At 39.0% G+C, this 17,529-nt stretch overlaps 1 protein-coding gene across 1 annotated transcript in view; it reads right to left on the reverse strand.

Moving 5' to 3' along the window:
• VPS53 (VPS53 subunit of GARP complex) overlaps window positions 1–17,529 on the reverse strand; it is a 152,981-nt gene that overhangs the window by 91,794 nt on the left and 43,658 nt on the right. The window contains exons 8-11 of the mRNA XM_004433325.3: window positions 9,631–9,709; window positions 6,924–7,067; window positions 6,315–6,457; window positions 3,200–3,341 (exon numbers count right to left, since the gene is read on the reverse strand). Coding sequence (XP_004433382.1) covers window positions 3,200–3,341; window positions 6,315–6,457; window positions 6,924–7,067; window positions 9,631–9,709 — 508 coding nt within the window. The remainder of the gene's footprint in view (window positions 1–3,199; window positions 3,342–6,314; window positions 6,458–6,923; window positions 7,068–9,630; window positions 9,710–17,529) is intronic.

Genomic DNA, 17,529 nt, shown 5'->3' on the forward strand with positions numbered 1-17,529 from the left:
TGAATGTAAGACCTGAAACTATGAAACTTCTAGAAGAAAACATAGGCAGTACGCTCTTCGACATTGGTCTTAGCAACATATTTTCAAGCACCATGTCTGACCGGGCAAGAGAAACAACAGAAAAAATAAACAAATGGGACTACATCAAACTAAAAAGCTTCTGCACAGCAAAGGAAACCATCAACAAAACGAAAAGACAACCTAACAACTGGGAGAAGATATTTGCAAACCATACATCTGATAAGGGCTTAATCTCCAAAATATATAAAGAACTCATGCATCTCAACAACAAAAAAACTAACAACCCAACTAAAAAATGGGCAAAAGACCTGAACAGACATTTCTCCAAAGAAGATATACAGATGGCCGACACATGAAAAGATGTTCAAAATCATTAACTATCAGGGAAATGCAAATCAAAACTACAATGAGATATCACCTCCCACCCGTCAGAATGGCTATAATTAACAAGACAGGAAACAATCTGTGTTGGAGAGGATGTGGAGAGAAGGGAACTCTCATACACTGCTGGTGGGAGTGCAAACTGGTGCAGCCACTATGGAAAACAGTATGGAGATTCCTCAAAAAATCAAGGATAGAAAATACCATATGATCCAGCTATTCCACTGCTGGATATTTATCCAAAGAACTTGAAAACACCAATGCGTAAAGATACATGCACCCCTGTGTTCACTGCAGCGTTATTCACAATAGCCAAGACTTGGAAGCAACCTAAGTGCCCATCAAGGGCCGAATGGATAAAGAAGATGTGGTATATATACACAATGGAATACTACTCAGCCAGAAGAAACGATGAAATCCAGGCATTTGTGACAACATGGATGGACATTGAGGGTATAATGCAAAGTGAAATAAGTCAGAGGGAGAAGGTCAAACACCATATGATTTCCTTCATTAAGTAGCAGATAATAACAACAACAAACAAACACATAGAGACAGAGATTGGATTGGTGGTTACCAGAGGGGAAGGGGGGAGGGAGGAGGGTAAAAGGGATAATTCGGCACAAGTGTGTGGTGATGAGTTGTAATTAGTATTTGGGTGGTGAACGTGATGTAATCTATGCAGAAATAGAAGTATAATGATGTACACCTGAAATTTAAAATATGTACAAATAGAAGTATAATGATGTACACCTGAAATAAACCAATGTTACTGTAATAAACAAAAAATTAAAAAAATAAATAAAAAATAAAAATAAAAAAGTATGTAAATGCCTTTGTATAAGAAAAATTCAAACAAAATACCAGAGTAAAATGAAAAAAAGAAGTCTTTGCTTCTCTACCTACTCTCACTCCACCTTCCTTCCCCAGACACCCACTGTTACCATTTCCAGATTCTTCTTACACACTCACATACATAAACATGCTTCCTGCTTTTTTACATAAGTGGAATTATACCTTATGTACTGGGCTGCAGCTTACATTTTGCAGTTAACAATATATCTGAGAGGTTTTTTTCTGTGATAGTACATCTAGATCTATCCCCCATTCTACCACTTTTAAACCACTGTACACAATTCTACCGTATGGATAGGGCACATTTTATTTAACCATTCTTCAATGATGGACATCATGGAAATCTCCGATTTTTTTGCTTTTAAGGCTGCAGTTCACCTCTTTCTTTGTATATCTTCCTCTACATGTACGGATTTTTTTGTAGACTTCGTATCTTGACGTCAAATTGTTGCCTCACAGGGCATGCACATTTAAATTTTTGACACATAATGACAACTTGCTCTTCAAAAAGGCTGTACCAATTTGTATATTAGTACTAAAATCTTGTATTGTTAGTCTTATAATTTTTTGGCCAAACTGATGTATGGAAATTAGTATCCTATTCTATTTTTTTATATGTTTATTAGCCAACCGTATTTCTTCAGTGAATTTCCTGCTAGACCCTGCACTCATTTTTCTAATGGGTTACTTGTCTTTTTCTTATCGATTTTAAAGAATTCTTTATATATGCTGGATATTAATCATTTGTCTTACATAGCTCAAACTACTTCTTTCCCCTAGTTTGTTGTTTATCCCTTAATTTTGTCTATGGTCTCTTTTTCCAAATAGAATTTTGTTCTTTTTATGTTGTCAAATCTCTCAGTACTTTTCTTTATGGCTTCTGGGTTTTCTGTCTTATTTATTCCCCCCTAGTTATTAAAGGATAGCCTATTCTTCTCATTTAACAGAGAAGGCAGTTCACTGACTCACAAGAGAGTCAGGACTGGACCACAAGTCTCTCTTGACTGCTGGTCGGAGAATTTTCCTACCAAATCACATTGCTTCTCTGTTGTTATCAGCAGTTTTTTAATCCAGTTTTAAAGGAATTCAAGAGGTATAACTTTCTCAGTTTTGATTTCTTCCTTCCCTCGTCACTCCTGTCTGCCTGTATGAGGTCTGTGTACTCTTTGCATGATTAGGGAACAGAGATGAGTCAGCCGTGATTCCTGCATTCCAGGAGCTCAAAATCTGAAATCACACTCAGAAATTACTATAAAACATAAAAATTTTGTTTCTCTATGGATAGGAAACCTGAAGAAAACATACTGATGTGTTAGAAGGGAGCCTGGGTTTCCAAAAAGAAGAGGTTTTCAGAGAGACACTTTGAATCTGGCCTTTGATTACATAGAGATTAAATGATTTTAACCAACAACACCACATTCCACCTTTTCAATGAAGGTGCACAGTCCTCAGATCTGCATATCTTCGTGTTTTAATCTTTTAGTATCTCACTGACATGGAGATCTGTATACCTGGCTTTGAGGTTTACAGAGACACAGTGACCTGGCTTGCTTACCAGAGACATTAAGAAAATAAACCCTAAAGTAAAAACATATCCTAATTATAATAAAACTCAATAGTTGATAAAGTAATAAGGTATCTGTGACTAAATAAATGAGGCCTCTGAGACTCACAAAATTACTGGCCTGTAAAATGGGACGAATACTTAGATAAAATGATGATAGGACATTCTAAAAACATGAAGTATTGCATAAGAGACAAATAATAAATCCATACAAAGTACTCTGTATCATCACTATTCACATGAATTCAGCGAAATCCCTGGAATGGGAGATTACACACTTGAGACAATGGATGGAATCACCATACTGTAAAAGACTGAAGTGAAGCCCAACCACTCAACCCACTGACTGGGTTCCAGCCTCCCTCAGAAAGGTCTTACCAGGGTTCCATCTGTCAGGGTGCAGCCGGAGAAGCGTTTTGCAAGAAACCCCTCAAAGTTAGTTGTCCTCTGAATAGCAAAAAGAAGCAATTTCACTTCAATTTCCTTAGCTCTGGTACGCATAATCTTGGCAAGTTCTGTCCTTCAAAATAAAGAGATAAGAAATAGGTGAAGGGGATAAGAGGCACAAACTTCCAGTCATAAAATAAATAAGTCACAAGGATGTAACGTACAGCATAGAGAAAAGAAAAAAAAGAATGTTTTCAAACAAACTGATCATTCAAGATAAGACAAAGTAAATCGTTTTAGCTTATATTAAAAAATAAGGTGGGGCCGGGCCCGTGGCTTAGCGGTTAAGTGCTCGTGCTCCGCTACTGGCGGCCCGGGGTTCGGATCCCGGGCGCGCACAGACGCACCACTTCTCGGGCCATGCTGAGGCGGCATCCCACATACAGCAACTAGAAGGATGTGCAACTACGACGGACAACTATCTACTGGGACTTTGAGAAAAAAAAAAAAAAAAAGGAGGAGGATTGGCAATAGATGTTAGCTCAGAGCCGGTCTTCCTCAGCAAAAAGAGGAGGATTAGCATGGATGTTAGCTCAGGGCTGATCTTCCTCACACACACAAAAAAATAATAAGGTATGTGATCATTTCAAATCCTGAGGTCTGTTATCAACTTAGATATACATATTCTAAATAAGAATTTTAAGGTGAAATTATCCACCAGTCAAAAGAAATCAAAGATTATGGACACCAATTTGTTTACATGGTTTCCACTATTTATATATCTTTAAATCTTTCAATAATTTGTTAATAACATATATGAAGCATTTACTCAGTATTTTACAAAAATGCATATATTCTATATAATTTCACAAGTTATTAATTACTGAATTACAAAGTCCTCCATCTTCCAGAGAGCTCAAAACCCCCTCTCCAGCCAGAGAGCAGCAATTCTGGAAATACACGTCAGAGACTAGAATCCCCATGTGATAAGTGACGTGTACATGCTTAGGTGGTTCCTGCCTGTGAAGCTTAAGTGCCAGTCACTCATGTTGTTCTGTTTCAGAATGTAAGTTGTTCAGCAGCAGTGACATGAGAGTTCTTATTAAGTTCTGAGCTATGATCATCTTCCCACATAAATAAATGACAAAATCAAACAAAGAGCCTCTGAGTTTATTTGAGAATTATGTATCTGTAGGATTTTAGCCAAAATTCGAACAATGAAAGCTTGGCAGCAACACTGACGTTAGCTGACACAACAATAGCAGGTTTGTTGGCTTTAGTATACTTCTAGTCTCCTGTGGACTTCACTTTTCACAGAGTTAGTTTGCAAGCTGCTGAACTGTAGGGCTAAAGGGAATTAGTTATCAATTTCTCAAGGAATTTGCTCTTTCTCTGCTAATCAGTACTTAGGAAGTGACAACCACAACTGACCTTGAATCAATACTAAAAGTTATCTAAATCTATGGTAGCAAATGTGTTTCTTAAAACAACAGCCACATAGAATGTACAACACCAAGAATGAACCCTAATGTAAACTACGGACTCTGGGTGGTGATGATCTGTCAGTGTAGGTCCATCAATTGCAACAAATGTACCATTCTGGGGGCATGTGTAGAGGCAGGGGAATATAGGAAATCTCTGTATCTTCCTCTCTATTTTGCTATGAACCTAAAACTGTTCTAAAAAAGAAAGTCTATTAAAAAAAATAACCAATAACCAACACCCTTAAGACATTTTCCCCCTACAACGTGATTAAAGCATGCAACTAACTTGACTATACTCGCTATGATTTTAAGAAAGAAGACTACCATAAATTACTCTAAGGTGGCTGAGTTATGCTTGGATATGGGACTTTTTTTTAACTAACCTTGAGTTAATGTAATGGTGCACTATTAGAAGTAACTAATCAACTAATAAAATAAATAAACTAATAAAACCCACTTACTACCACTGTTATGGTATAGCTGCAAGTAAAGAACAAAAAATTTTCTACCTTTAGCTCTGTCATGGATACACTGATCTAACCTTCTTGGGCTTTAATTCTTCCAATATAAAGGGACTATTTGGCCCTGGGCTACACTTAAAATGCTTAGAACACTCAGATGCCAATATTACCAACTATCCAAAGACTATAAACACTGTATCAGGGCAGGAAAATTTTTTTTTTTTTTTTTTAAAGATTTTATTTATTTTATTTTTTCCCCCCAAAGCCCCAGTGGATAGTTGTATGTCGTAGCTGCACATCCTTCTAGTTGCTGTATGTGGGACTCGGCCTCAGGATGAACGGAGAAGCGGTGCCTCGATGCACACCCGGGATCCGAACCCGGGCCACCAGCATCGCAGCACACGCACTTAACCACCAAGCCACAGGGCCGGCCCAGGGCAGGAAAATTTGTTCAACAAATATTTCCTGAGTGTCTACTATGTCACTGAAGTAGATACTACCCCCGTCCCTATGGAACTATCTATCTAGCAAGTCAGGAAATCAAAATGATGATGGATATATACACTGCACACCAAGATATGCGATACAGACATAGGGGAAATGTGGGGCAAGGAATCACTATAGGAAAATCTGGTTGATGAGCCTTGAGTTGGTTAAGTCGAGAAGGCAGGCTGTTCAGAAGGGCTAGGAAAGGAAAGTCCTAGAGCAAAGACAGAAGCAGATGTAGCTGCTATGTTGTATACATATTACTTTTAAGGCACAAAAAAAAAAAAGTGCCCTGGCTGCAGCTACTGGCCCAAGGCTCTCATGTACCCCTTTTTCACTTTTTTCCCATCAAGTTTTTACCCTTCCTCTACATAATGCTCTCTCCTGTAAGGCTGAAACTCTGAAGTTGAAGAAGGTGGAAGATAGCTACAATCGGAGTTTGGGAGTTGGTTTTGGGTACATAAAATCTGACTTTCAACAGGAAAGGAGTCTTCTGTGGGGAGGGAGTCCAGCACAGGTGAAGTTCTCATTAAAATGATGACTTTTAAACAACAATAAAAAAAGTGTAAGTAGTACCCAATCTACAAGACAACATGGAACCTTTAGAGACTGGGGGATTGATTTCAATCAACTGATTTCAATTAACACCTAAACCAGTAGAGACTTGGAATTTACCTTGTGACATGGCAAAATTCTACCGCAATCCTCTCGGTCATGTACCACTCACGTGGAAACATCCGGCCATATTTCTCCTCATAGTCCACAAGCTGGCGTTTTATCCAGGCATAGCGTCTGTCGATTTTGTCCAGCCAGGCAACCTTAGGAAGGCAGGGAACAAAACCCACCCCAGTGCTTAGAAGTAGTGTTGACAGTTTAAGGAAGCAAACAAAAACACAGAACCAAGAAAAAAACAACGCATTTCTCTATTTCTCACAGTTTTAAGGACTCTAGGCTACTTTTTTACTGATCCTGAGGTTCTTAATCTGTGATCTATGATTGGGCTTCAGGGGTCTGTAAATTTCCTGAAACTGTTTGCAAAGTTTTATGCGTAGGTGCATTTTTCTGGGGAGAAGATCTGTAGCTCTCATTAATTTCTCCAAAGGGTCAGTGATCCCCAAATGGTAAAGAACCACTAAACTGTACAGTCAGCCCCTAGGATTCATGGTTCAACAATCAACAGATTAAGACAGTAATACTAATAAAGTATAAATCAGTAGATTTGAGAGCATTCAATTTTCAATAAAATGCAAATGTAACATCTGATCTCATTTGGTAAATACTTACATCTTGGTTTTCTTGAAAAAGTACTAGATACTCTGAAAGATGCTGTTTTATAAACTTTTTGATGATTTCCTGTTTGATTCTGGGGTCCAAAATATTAGCAACCAGACACGCATCTCGTAGGACATTGCTGGGTCCTCCTGGCCTCTGGTGAAACAAACATACACCAGTTCAAAAGCCAGAAACAACCTTTAAATCTCATGGCCTCTGACAGCTGCTACTTCTTGTTCCTGTCTTGAAGTTATTATTACTCCTACTCCCCTGACACTCATTCTTCTGCTGTGGATGGATATTTTAGTTACTTATTACTTGATGAAAGAATCATTAAGCTAGTCTGCAGTAGCCAATATAAAAGCTACTCTGTGAATAAGCAATGAGACATTTTGGAAACAGGGCCAGCAATGAACGTAGGAAATTTTGCTTTCTGAACACCAAAACTGAAATCACCTTGTTGAAGAGCCCTAAAAGTCAGAATGACACCAGTCTCACTCTACACATACCACTTTCCCCTGATTCCAACTTTGTATTCCTGTTCTCAACGTGCTATATTTGTGCCAAACAGTGTGGTGGCATTTAAAACCTAAAACCAGATTCCAAATCACCAGACTTGTTTCACTGATAGTCAACCACTCAAACAGGCAGCCAAAGGTAACATATTATGATATTGGCCCCTTGAGCTGAAAAGAACAGTAGAAGGATATCAAGGGGCTGTATTGATACATCATGAAGGGAAGGCCTTTGTTATTACTGAAGGCAATTCAATCTCATTGAAACTTTCTTTATAGTAACTCACTGAATGACCAGGTTGGCTGAGTAGACTATAGTTAAAAAGAACACTTGGAATCTACTCTTGGTTTGGCTAAATAGCCATGTAGCTTTGGCGTAATTATTGAAACTCATCTGAAAAATAAACGAAAAAAAAAAAGGACTTTAGGTGATGATTAAAGTTCTTCCAAATATTTATGACATTTTTTTGCCAATTCTGTCCAATTTATCCATCTCAACTAAAGTTCAAGAGTTTCATAAGCATTATCTAAGCTGTCTAAAGCTAAATTGTTAAAATGATGACTCGCTCCATGCTGGGTGGCTCTTATGTCATCTGCTGAGCACTCTGACTGCCCACCTCCTGCTTCTAGAGGAAAGTGTTTGATCCGACAGAGAAGTCACAGAAGCCAAAACCCATGGGCTCATTGGTTCAAATGTTTTCATTTAAAAAGGACTTAATAGGTTACCTTGGATAATTTTTTTTAATATCTTGATTTCCATTTATGAACTAGGAATAGTAGTAACACAAGGCCTTTAAGAAAAGTCAATTGTCATTAAAAAGGAAAAAAGTAAACTCCTAAAGAAACATTAAGTTATCCAGCCAGAGAAAAGAGAAGGTAGTTGTTAAAGAAAACCATTTTAACTTCATCTGCCTGATGGGATCTGGGAAAAAGATATAAAGTAGGTCACGGTTAGTTCCTTCTAAACAATAAAGCTGGGCTTCATTCACATCTTTCTGAAACTTCTTGAAACTAGGATGGACAGCAAAGTATAGTAAAGCAGACCTTGGATGAGAAGAGTCTAGTGCTTATAATTTGTGAATATCTTATAATCTCTTTTCATAGAATGGCTTTCCAACATCCACTCCCCACAGTTACATCAAATGAATAAGGAATACGAAGTCCTCAGAGAAACATAATTTACAAATAAAACATCTGATTACCAGAAGACAGCCACAATATGCAGACATTAAAATCAAGAGCAGGTTTCCTATAGAAAGTAATCTACAATACTGGGGCAGCTACCCCCACCTATTTCCTAAATTTCTTTTATGGAGCACAAAGAAGAATGATTAAGATATTTCCAGTTATTGAATTATAGAGCAGATTCAGGAAATGTTCCTTGGCTCAGTAAATGAACATATATCCCCCATCTCCTCCCACCAAGTGCAGTGAGGAATGCTGCTTGTCTGTGTGTGCTTCATTTCTGCACTGAACAATTCTCTCTTGAAATAACCCAAATAAGAGAGAAAAAAAGCTTCTGAAGGTCCTTCCCTCCCGACATATGCAAAGCATTAAGATTATGTCTGCTACAATTTGAAGGATAGCGCTGAAAGCAGTTATCCAAGCACAATGACAGCCAAGAGAGGCTGAGCTTGTTACATGAGAAGTGTAACCAATAGCTCGCAAGTGGAATACTGTGGGCTTCCCAGACACAACACGAACAGATACGCCACCAGTGAGAGCTAAAGGGATTAATTCTAAAGAACAAGACTCTGATCATTAAAAGTGAGTCTCCTAGCTGTGTCATTCCGAGGGTTACATAAGCCTGTGGACACTCCTCCTGGTTGTCTTTTCACCAAACTGAAACCAATAAGTTATGTAATAATCCTTAAAAACATTGTGGCTTGAAGATTTTTTTTTTAACACAGCCACGAGATAAAAGGAATTTACTGGGCAAACAAGATATTAGGTTTGACACACATTAAATTAAACCATAACAAATCCTCACTTTTAGATGCTGGAAGAACAAAGATGAGGAATCAACATTCCTTTGAGATATTTAAAATCAAGGATGGTCTCATCAACCTGAACCTTTGGCAAACAGACTTACGGCTGCCAGCAAACATTTTTGGAATGGTAAACGAATAGTAACTGTAATGAGCATGGATTAGGCAAGAATGGTGATAATATAGAAAGACTGGAAGGAAAATGCAAAACAATACCTTGGTACCCTGGGAAGGAAATGTTTCTTCAAAATCGGCCAGGATTTGCTGTCCTAACTCAGTCTGGGCAGCCTTCACTCTGCAGGGAAAAGAGAACATATCATTGCCTGGCGTAATTTTCAAATATCCATTAAGTAATTATGCAAAGATCCGTAGGGGTCAGAACTGTTGAGGTCTTTAGAGATCATCCAGGAAGCGGGGAGGTGTGGCTAGATAGGAGAAGTCACACACTAGTTAGTAGCAGGTTTATGACCAGGACCCAGGCATCCAATTTATCCTCACAATGGATTTTCTATATACCAAAGTTCTTCTAGGCCACCCCTCACCTGTCATAAGGTAGCGTATGTTAATCTTCACAAAATGTCATTGGGGGTATTTACGTTGCGGGAAAATGCTAGACAATAAGGCTCAAATCAAGTATAAATCCATTCTGGATTACTGGTATAACAGCTCTCCTGCTCCTTGGAGTAAAGAATAGGAGAAGGGCTCTATACTGTTTCAGAGCTGTTTTTTTTTCAACCCAGAAACTAACATCAGGATCATAAATTTTAACAAACAAACAAAAAGAATGTTTCCTAAAGTAAAAAGAAAAAGATCTAAATGATAAAATGAACTGCTAATTGAGAGTGAAGGCCACTGAATGAAGATGTAAGTTCACTCAGGAGATTGTGAACATGAAGACTGAGCTACAATAAAAATGCGTTAGAAAGGGGAGGTTAGTACTTAACGCTCTGGTGTGCATGTATACTAGGAGCTCAAGAAATATTTGTCGGCTTAAATGAAAGAGAAGGAGAAGCAGCTGGGATGAGAGAGGAGCTGCATCTCAGAGCCCCCTGCAATGATCACATCCTCCACCAGCTGCCGGGAGCTTGGGGCCTCAAGCCAGCCAGGCTCACAGAGCCGGAGTGGAGCGAGGCTCTGGGACCACCTCTGGATTGCCCTGAGCCTGCGGCAAATATTTCATCTTTGCTAAAAGCACCATAAAATAGTGTTCTTCCTTTCTTGGTCTCCACCCTGTTACTTCAGAATTAACTTTATGAAGTTTCTAGAAATAGTGAACAGCTCAAAACCACAATTTCTTGGCTACCAGGCAGTGCCTGGCAACATACTGAGATTTTTTTTTTTAAATGAGGGGATAGGCAGGACCCAAAACAGTCTGTTTTCTCTGTGGCATAGTTATAATTATGCCATATTCCAAATACTTTCCAGGGTTTTTCCACTATCTTCAAAACTTTTAAAACCACTCTTATAGGTGGGTTTGTAGCCTCGTGAGTCAGTTTTCAAGGGGGCCAGAAATGATAAAGGCTAGAATTACTGAAGTAGCCCCCAAATCAGAGCCATCCATCTAGAGTTGCTCAACGGACAATGGGAAGCATTCCTTGAGTGTGAGCTCTGACAGGAGGGAAGAGAACACGCCTTTGTAAAATTGTACCTTGGAGCATCTTGTGACTCCACAAAATGGGCCAGGCAGACAGACTAGACTCTCTGTGCCAGGTCATAAGACAGAGCTTCCAGGACCTCAGGCCCCTCTGTTCCTACTCTCTCCTTGGCAGCACACAGAGAGTACCAGTTCCCTTCTAAGCTACAGGGATAATTCCTGGAGGGGAAGTCCCACCCCCAGCCAAGGACATTCACAGTCACATTCTCAGGACTCCTGAGCATCTCAGTGATAACTGATGGTACCAGCTCTGCCTCTTTTACCACCCCCCTAATTCCCTAATTCCATATTCTTGCTCAATATGAAATTGGAGTGCCTGAAAAAGACAACCAGAGCCTATGATAAGGCTTGGTACTCCCAGAGTGCAAAAGAAATGGTGAAGTACCAGACTGTGATTTGCAGACCCCATTGCCATCTTCTTCAATCCATTTTCGAAGTCACCTCTTGAGACAGTCTAGCCTTAGAGCTGTGCCACTGGTGAGCTATGTGTAATTGTAAGTAAGTTATTTCCCCTATGTGGGCCATAAGTAAGAATAGTTGTAAAATAAGAGGGTGGGGATGGAGGCCTGTACTAGATGCCTTTCAGCATCCTCTCCAGTACTGATTATTCTACATACCCATCTTACAGTGCCAGCTGGCAACAGCATCCATCTTTACAGGTGGCTGCAAGTTGGATGTGTAATTAATGTTGGAGCAGAAGAATAAGCTTCTGTACATAAGTGTTTCCAACTGTAGTTTCTGAAGTGTCTATCAGTGACTCAGATAAAAGAGCAACCATTTCCCTTATTGATATTAATGATGGTCTCTATAAACCCAAACCACAATTCCACGCATTTTCAGGATGAGATGTGAATAGTAGTCTTTACGATTAGTTGCCTAAACAGGATCCTAGAAAGAAGTCAACACACTTAAAGAATATGTCTTCAGCCTTACTCCTTTATATTCCTTCCGCTTCTAACAATGAAAAGTTAAGTTCCTACTGGAAAGAGACGGATCAACTGAGACTCTGTTAGCAGAGCATATATATGAGTTGAGCTACCATGATTTTCATAGGAATGATTAGGAAATCTATGTACAACTAATAGAGAATAGGATAAATAAAAATTCCTCTTGGCATTCAAATAAGGTTGGCCTGGTTGGGTGGTGACAACTCAGTATTGATCACTCTTAGGAAACAAAACATTCACAGCGCTGCCCAGAAGAAAGGTCAACCAACTGGCTTCTAGCATCCTCCATGCCACGTGATCAAGAGTTGCTCAAAAGTGCCCTTTCCTAAATGTGTTATCAGTTTGCATAATGGGTGGTAGCAGAGGGACAACAAATTATGAAAATTATTTAGACATTTGTGGATAAAGTAACCCTGACGCTTCCATTACCTTATGAACAACAGTCCCAACACTTCACAATAAACAGACCTCCGAAATCCACAGAGTCTGTACTGGACAGGATGGTCAACTAGTCAGATTAGTCAGATGCTCCATTTCCAAACAGACAGGCTCTATAAAGAATCTCAACCCAGAATCTTAGTGTGACTCAGTGGGATGTTTTGAGATCATCAAGTGCAACGCTTACACTTTTGAAACCCTTATACTTTCAAAATCTAACTTCAGAAAGAACTTGTCAAAGTCACATAGCTAGTCAGGCCTTTTCCTTCTCTACTTTCGTTTGTTTTATCACTACACCAGGCGACACCCCCCAACCCCCAACCTACCAAGTATCGCTCACATATAAGAGGTCAGAAATAGCCCTGAAAAATATTTTTTAGTTCAAGGGTTTCATGGGTTTCAAGAGAATGCAAGAATCTTCCATTCTTTCTCAAGAAATATTGACTGATTACTAGAAATATTTGCTTTCATGGATATTCTTAAGCCAGGAGGATTTGAAATGTAAAGATGATGTTAAAGAAAAAAATCATTCCCTTAACGCTACATTAACATTTAAGTATTTTCCAGAAGGGTAGTTGGAAGAACTAGCTATATTCAAATCAAGATCCATGAACTTTATATTTCAAATGTACAGGCACAGTTTTCAGAGCACAATCTTTCATATGACTTTTATAATTTATAGACAGCAAGCTATTAAATGAGAGAAACTGAAGCAATGCATAGGGTGTAACTCTCCTGTCTTCTTCCCTCCCCACAAACAAACAGCTATTTCTATCATTTCCAGATGGTTCTACCATCGCTATGTAAACATAAGGGAGGAAAATTCACCAGAAATGATGCTAAAAATAAGAAGTCTGGACTTTCCTCAAACTTTTAGTACCTCTTGAAAAACAATTGTAGTCAAGCACTGGAAACAGGAGATTTCTTCTCTTGTGTTATTTTTAGTGTTACTTAATAATACATATTCCGTATTAACCTACACAAAATTTTTGCAAACAGAAGTTGCGAAATGACCTAAAAAAAAAGTAAACCCTCCTGTGGTTGCAGGAATCCTACCTGATAATGAACATTTGGAGCACTGAAATATAGAGGGAATATTACATTTTCTCTTTTTAAGGGGAATGTCATTACAAGAAAGTTCCTTCAAATTTATAAAACCACCTCTTTGAAAAAATGTTAAAAAGAATCCTAAAATGAGTTCATTCTCTTGTTTGTCCCTACAATGCTTTTTTATAAATAAAATTCAGGTCTGCCATATTCCTGCCGTCAACAATATCTATTTCACACAACCAACTGGTAACCCCACTCCTCAGCACATCTCCTTGACCTCATGGTCACTATCTTGGTAAGATCCTTATCTCTTCTGGTCTAGAACATATTCTCAATCTCCAGTCTCTTATACCTATAATCCAACAGACTTTTACAAAATACAAATAAGATAATGCCTCTCCTTGCTTAAAATCTTTCACTGTCCACAAAATAAATAAATTCTTTAGCAAGGAGACCTCATCTGACCCCATCTACCCACGCAGCCTTTTACTTTCCATTGTCTCCCAAGTTACCACGATGTTCTCTCTTTCTCTCTTCTGTTTTCTCCCTCCTCTCTCTTTTTCTCTTAGAGGTAAGATCCTATTCATTCTTTCTTTTTTTTTTCATGAGGAAGATTAGCCCTGAGCTAACATCTGTCGCCAATCCTCCTCTTTCTGCTGAGGAAGACTGGCCCTGGGCTAACATCTGTGCCCATCTTTCTCTACTTTATATGGCACACCACCACAGCACGACTTGATGAGCAGCATGTAGGTCCACACCCAGGATTCAAACCTGCAAACCCCGGGCCACCGAAGTGGAGAACAGGAACTTAACCGCTATGCCACCAGGCCAGCCCCTGATCCTACTCATTCTTTTAAGATCAGATTCAAACTGAATTGTTCTATGACCCCTACCCTCAGCCCCTGAAGGTTGAGTCTATCAATTCCTCTTCTGAGATCCTATTATTCTTTGCACAGCATATGCCCGTTTTTCTATATCCATGCTATACTTAAATTTTCTATTAGTGTCTCTCTTCTCCACACAAAAATGGTGAACTCCTTGAACCAGAGTGTGCATATTTATTACCTTTGTGCCCTCAGTACCCCAACACAAGGCCCAGGATCTAGAAGGTGCATAGTAAATATCTATTAGGTAAATGAAGGAAAGAATAAATGAATGGGAAAAACAGATCAACTCCGGATTATCAGGAGGGTAGCAGGAGGTGATATTGCCCTCCCCCCTCCTCCCTCATCCACTGAGAGAAAGTCTGCCTTCCCCATCCAAGCTTCCTTCTTTCTTGCAGCTCATAAAACCCTGTTTGTCTGCTCTCTTGGCTGCTTCACATCCCCAGTGTGATATGGCGATCAGCCAGCTCTAAGTATGAAGGGGTTAGAAAGGATGAGGGAAAGGGTGGTGATTTTCCTAGTATTCTGCCAAGCACTGTTCCGACATTCCTTAATAGTTCTTTGGTATTTCCTATAAGATGGCACACTGAGCACATGTTGCAACCTTCCCTTCCAGCCCCAGATCCTTAGAAATAATGAAAAAATTTTAATAAAAATCTAGAACCAGGCAAGAAAAGAAGTGGTAGACTAGAAATTCTAAGGTCTCCCTGGTATGACACGATTGAAGAAGGAAACCACTGCTTAAAACTGCTTCTCAAATGAAAGACATGAGGGGCCGGCCTGGTGGTGTAGTGGTTATGTTCACACACTCTGCTTCGGCAGCGCGGGGTTCGCAGGTTCGGATCCCAGGCACGGATCTACGCACCGCTTATCAAGCCATGCTGTGGCAGCGTCCCACATATAAAGTAGAGGAAGATGGGCACAGATGTTAGCCCAGGGCCAATCTTCCTCAGCAAAAAGAGGAGGATTGGCAACAGATGTTAGCTCAGGACTAATCTTCCTCACCAAAAAAAGAAAAAGAAAAAAAAGAAAGACATGAGGGTAGCAGATACCAGAAGCAATGAAGCCAGTGTTCACATCTGCATCTCTGCCTTAAATCCTCAGGTCAGGAGTGGGTATGGGTTGAAGAACCCCAGCAGTGGCCAGAGGGCTGACAACATCCAGGCAGATCAGGGAGTCTCCAAGTCCAGAAGACAGCCACTGGCATATCCAACTGGCAGCTCCTCCAGCTCCAGCCCAATCTCACTTGAGAAGAGCTGTTGGTAGCACACTTAGCAGGGCAGTACATCCCACCTCTCCCTCCCTAGCAGGTGGCTGTAAAAGAGCGTTCCTGATCAGACTGACAGACAATCTCAAAGCCAAAAATGAGCTTTCAGCTAGAAATCACCAAACATTGGAGGAACGCTAACACCAAGAAAGAAAGTCACCACATTCAACAAACTGAAGATCTCACATCAGAGGACAGAGAAACAGAACACGCAACTTGGAGCTTTAAAATACATATAATTTATATTTCCTGAGAGATTTAAGAGGATATTATGACTGTGAAAAAAGAATCAACTAGAGATCCTGAAGATTAAAGTTGGATCCTTGAAATAAAAAATCAACAGCTGGGCCAAATAGCAGAATGGGTACAATTGAAGAATAAATTAAAACAGGAAGGTTGAGTTTAGGAATTCAGCCTAAAAGGACAAAGAGATGCAAAGTATGAAAGAAAAATTAAGAAACATGGCAGCAGATCTAGAAGTTCCAATATTCATGTAATAGGAATTTCACAAAGAGAGAACATAGAGAACAAATCATAATAACTACGCAAACAAATAAGAGAACAATTTCTCAGAATTTAAGAAACTCATGAGTCTTCCGACTAAAGGTACAATAAGTACAGAGCAACATGAATAAAAAGAGACCTATGTCCTAGTAAAATTTTGATTCCTCCCCCCAAATCTCAAATGCTTCCAGAACAAAATAAAAATCAAACAAAAATAGATTATCTTGTAAAGAAATGGGAATCAGATTGACTTCAAATTTTTAATAGGCAACAATAAATGCCAGACAACACATTTGCCTAGTCTATCATACAACAGCCAAAAGATGGAAAAACCCAAGTGTCCACCAACAGATGAATGAATAAACAAAATGCAATACATACATACAATGAAATAGCCTTAAAAAGGAATGAAATTCTGATACATGATACAATATGGATGGGGGTTTGCTAAGATAATTAACTTGATAAATGTGCGTACGTGTATGTCTTGAAAATGTTAAGTTAAATGAAATAAGCCAGACACAGAAGGACAAATATTGTATTATTCCACTTATATGAGGTTTCTAGAGACATTCATAGAGACAGAAAATAGAACAGAGGTTACCAGAGGCGGGGGAGAGGAGGTAATGAGAGTTATTTAATGGGTACAGAGTTTCTGTTTGGGGTAATGAAAAAGTTTCAGAAATAGAGTGGTAATAGTTGTATAATACTGTGAATGTACTTAATGCTACTAAATTGTACATTTAAAATGATTAAAATGGTAAATTTTCTTATGTATATTTTAACACAATTTAAAAACAGAAGTAGGAAACCTACATAAATCAATTACCATAGAAGAAATTGAAAGGACACTCAAAGATCTGCCTCAAGAATAAGCAACACACCCATATGGTTTTGCAGGCAACATTTACCAGATCTGACAAAGGATTAACACCTCGAATATATAGAGAACTCCCACAAATCAATAAGAAAGGGATAAATAACTCAACAGACAAACAGGCAAAGGATATAAACAGGCATTTCACAGCAGAAATGCAAATGGCGGATAATCAAATAAAAAGAAAACTAATCTCACCAGTTACCAGGGAAATGAAATTAAAGGAACTAGATATCATTTTTTATCCATTAGATAAATAAAAAGGAAAACTGACAATATCAAGCATTGTTGAGGGTATGGGGAAAGAGGTGCTCACACACTGTGCAGATGGCACTCTAAATAAATACAGCCTCTTTGGAGGGCAAATGGGCAGCAGTTATTAAAATTTTAAATGCACATAACCTATGACTCAGAATCTATCCTAGAGAAATACTTGCAGATGTGCAAAAGGGGCTACATTTTAAAAATTAGAAGCAAACAATCTAGTGATATGA

This window comes from Ceratotherium simum, chromosome 16, assembly GCF_057802395.1.
Source record: "Ceratotherium simum simum isolate JZ-2026a chromosome 16, ASM5780239v1, whole genome shotgun sequence".
NCBI lineage: Eukaryota > Metazoa > Chordata > Mammalia > Perissodactyla > Rhinocerotidae > Ceratotherium > Ceratotherium simum.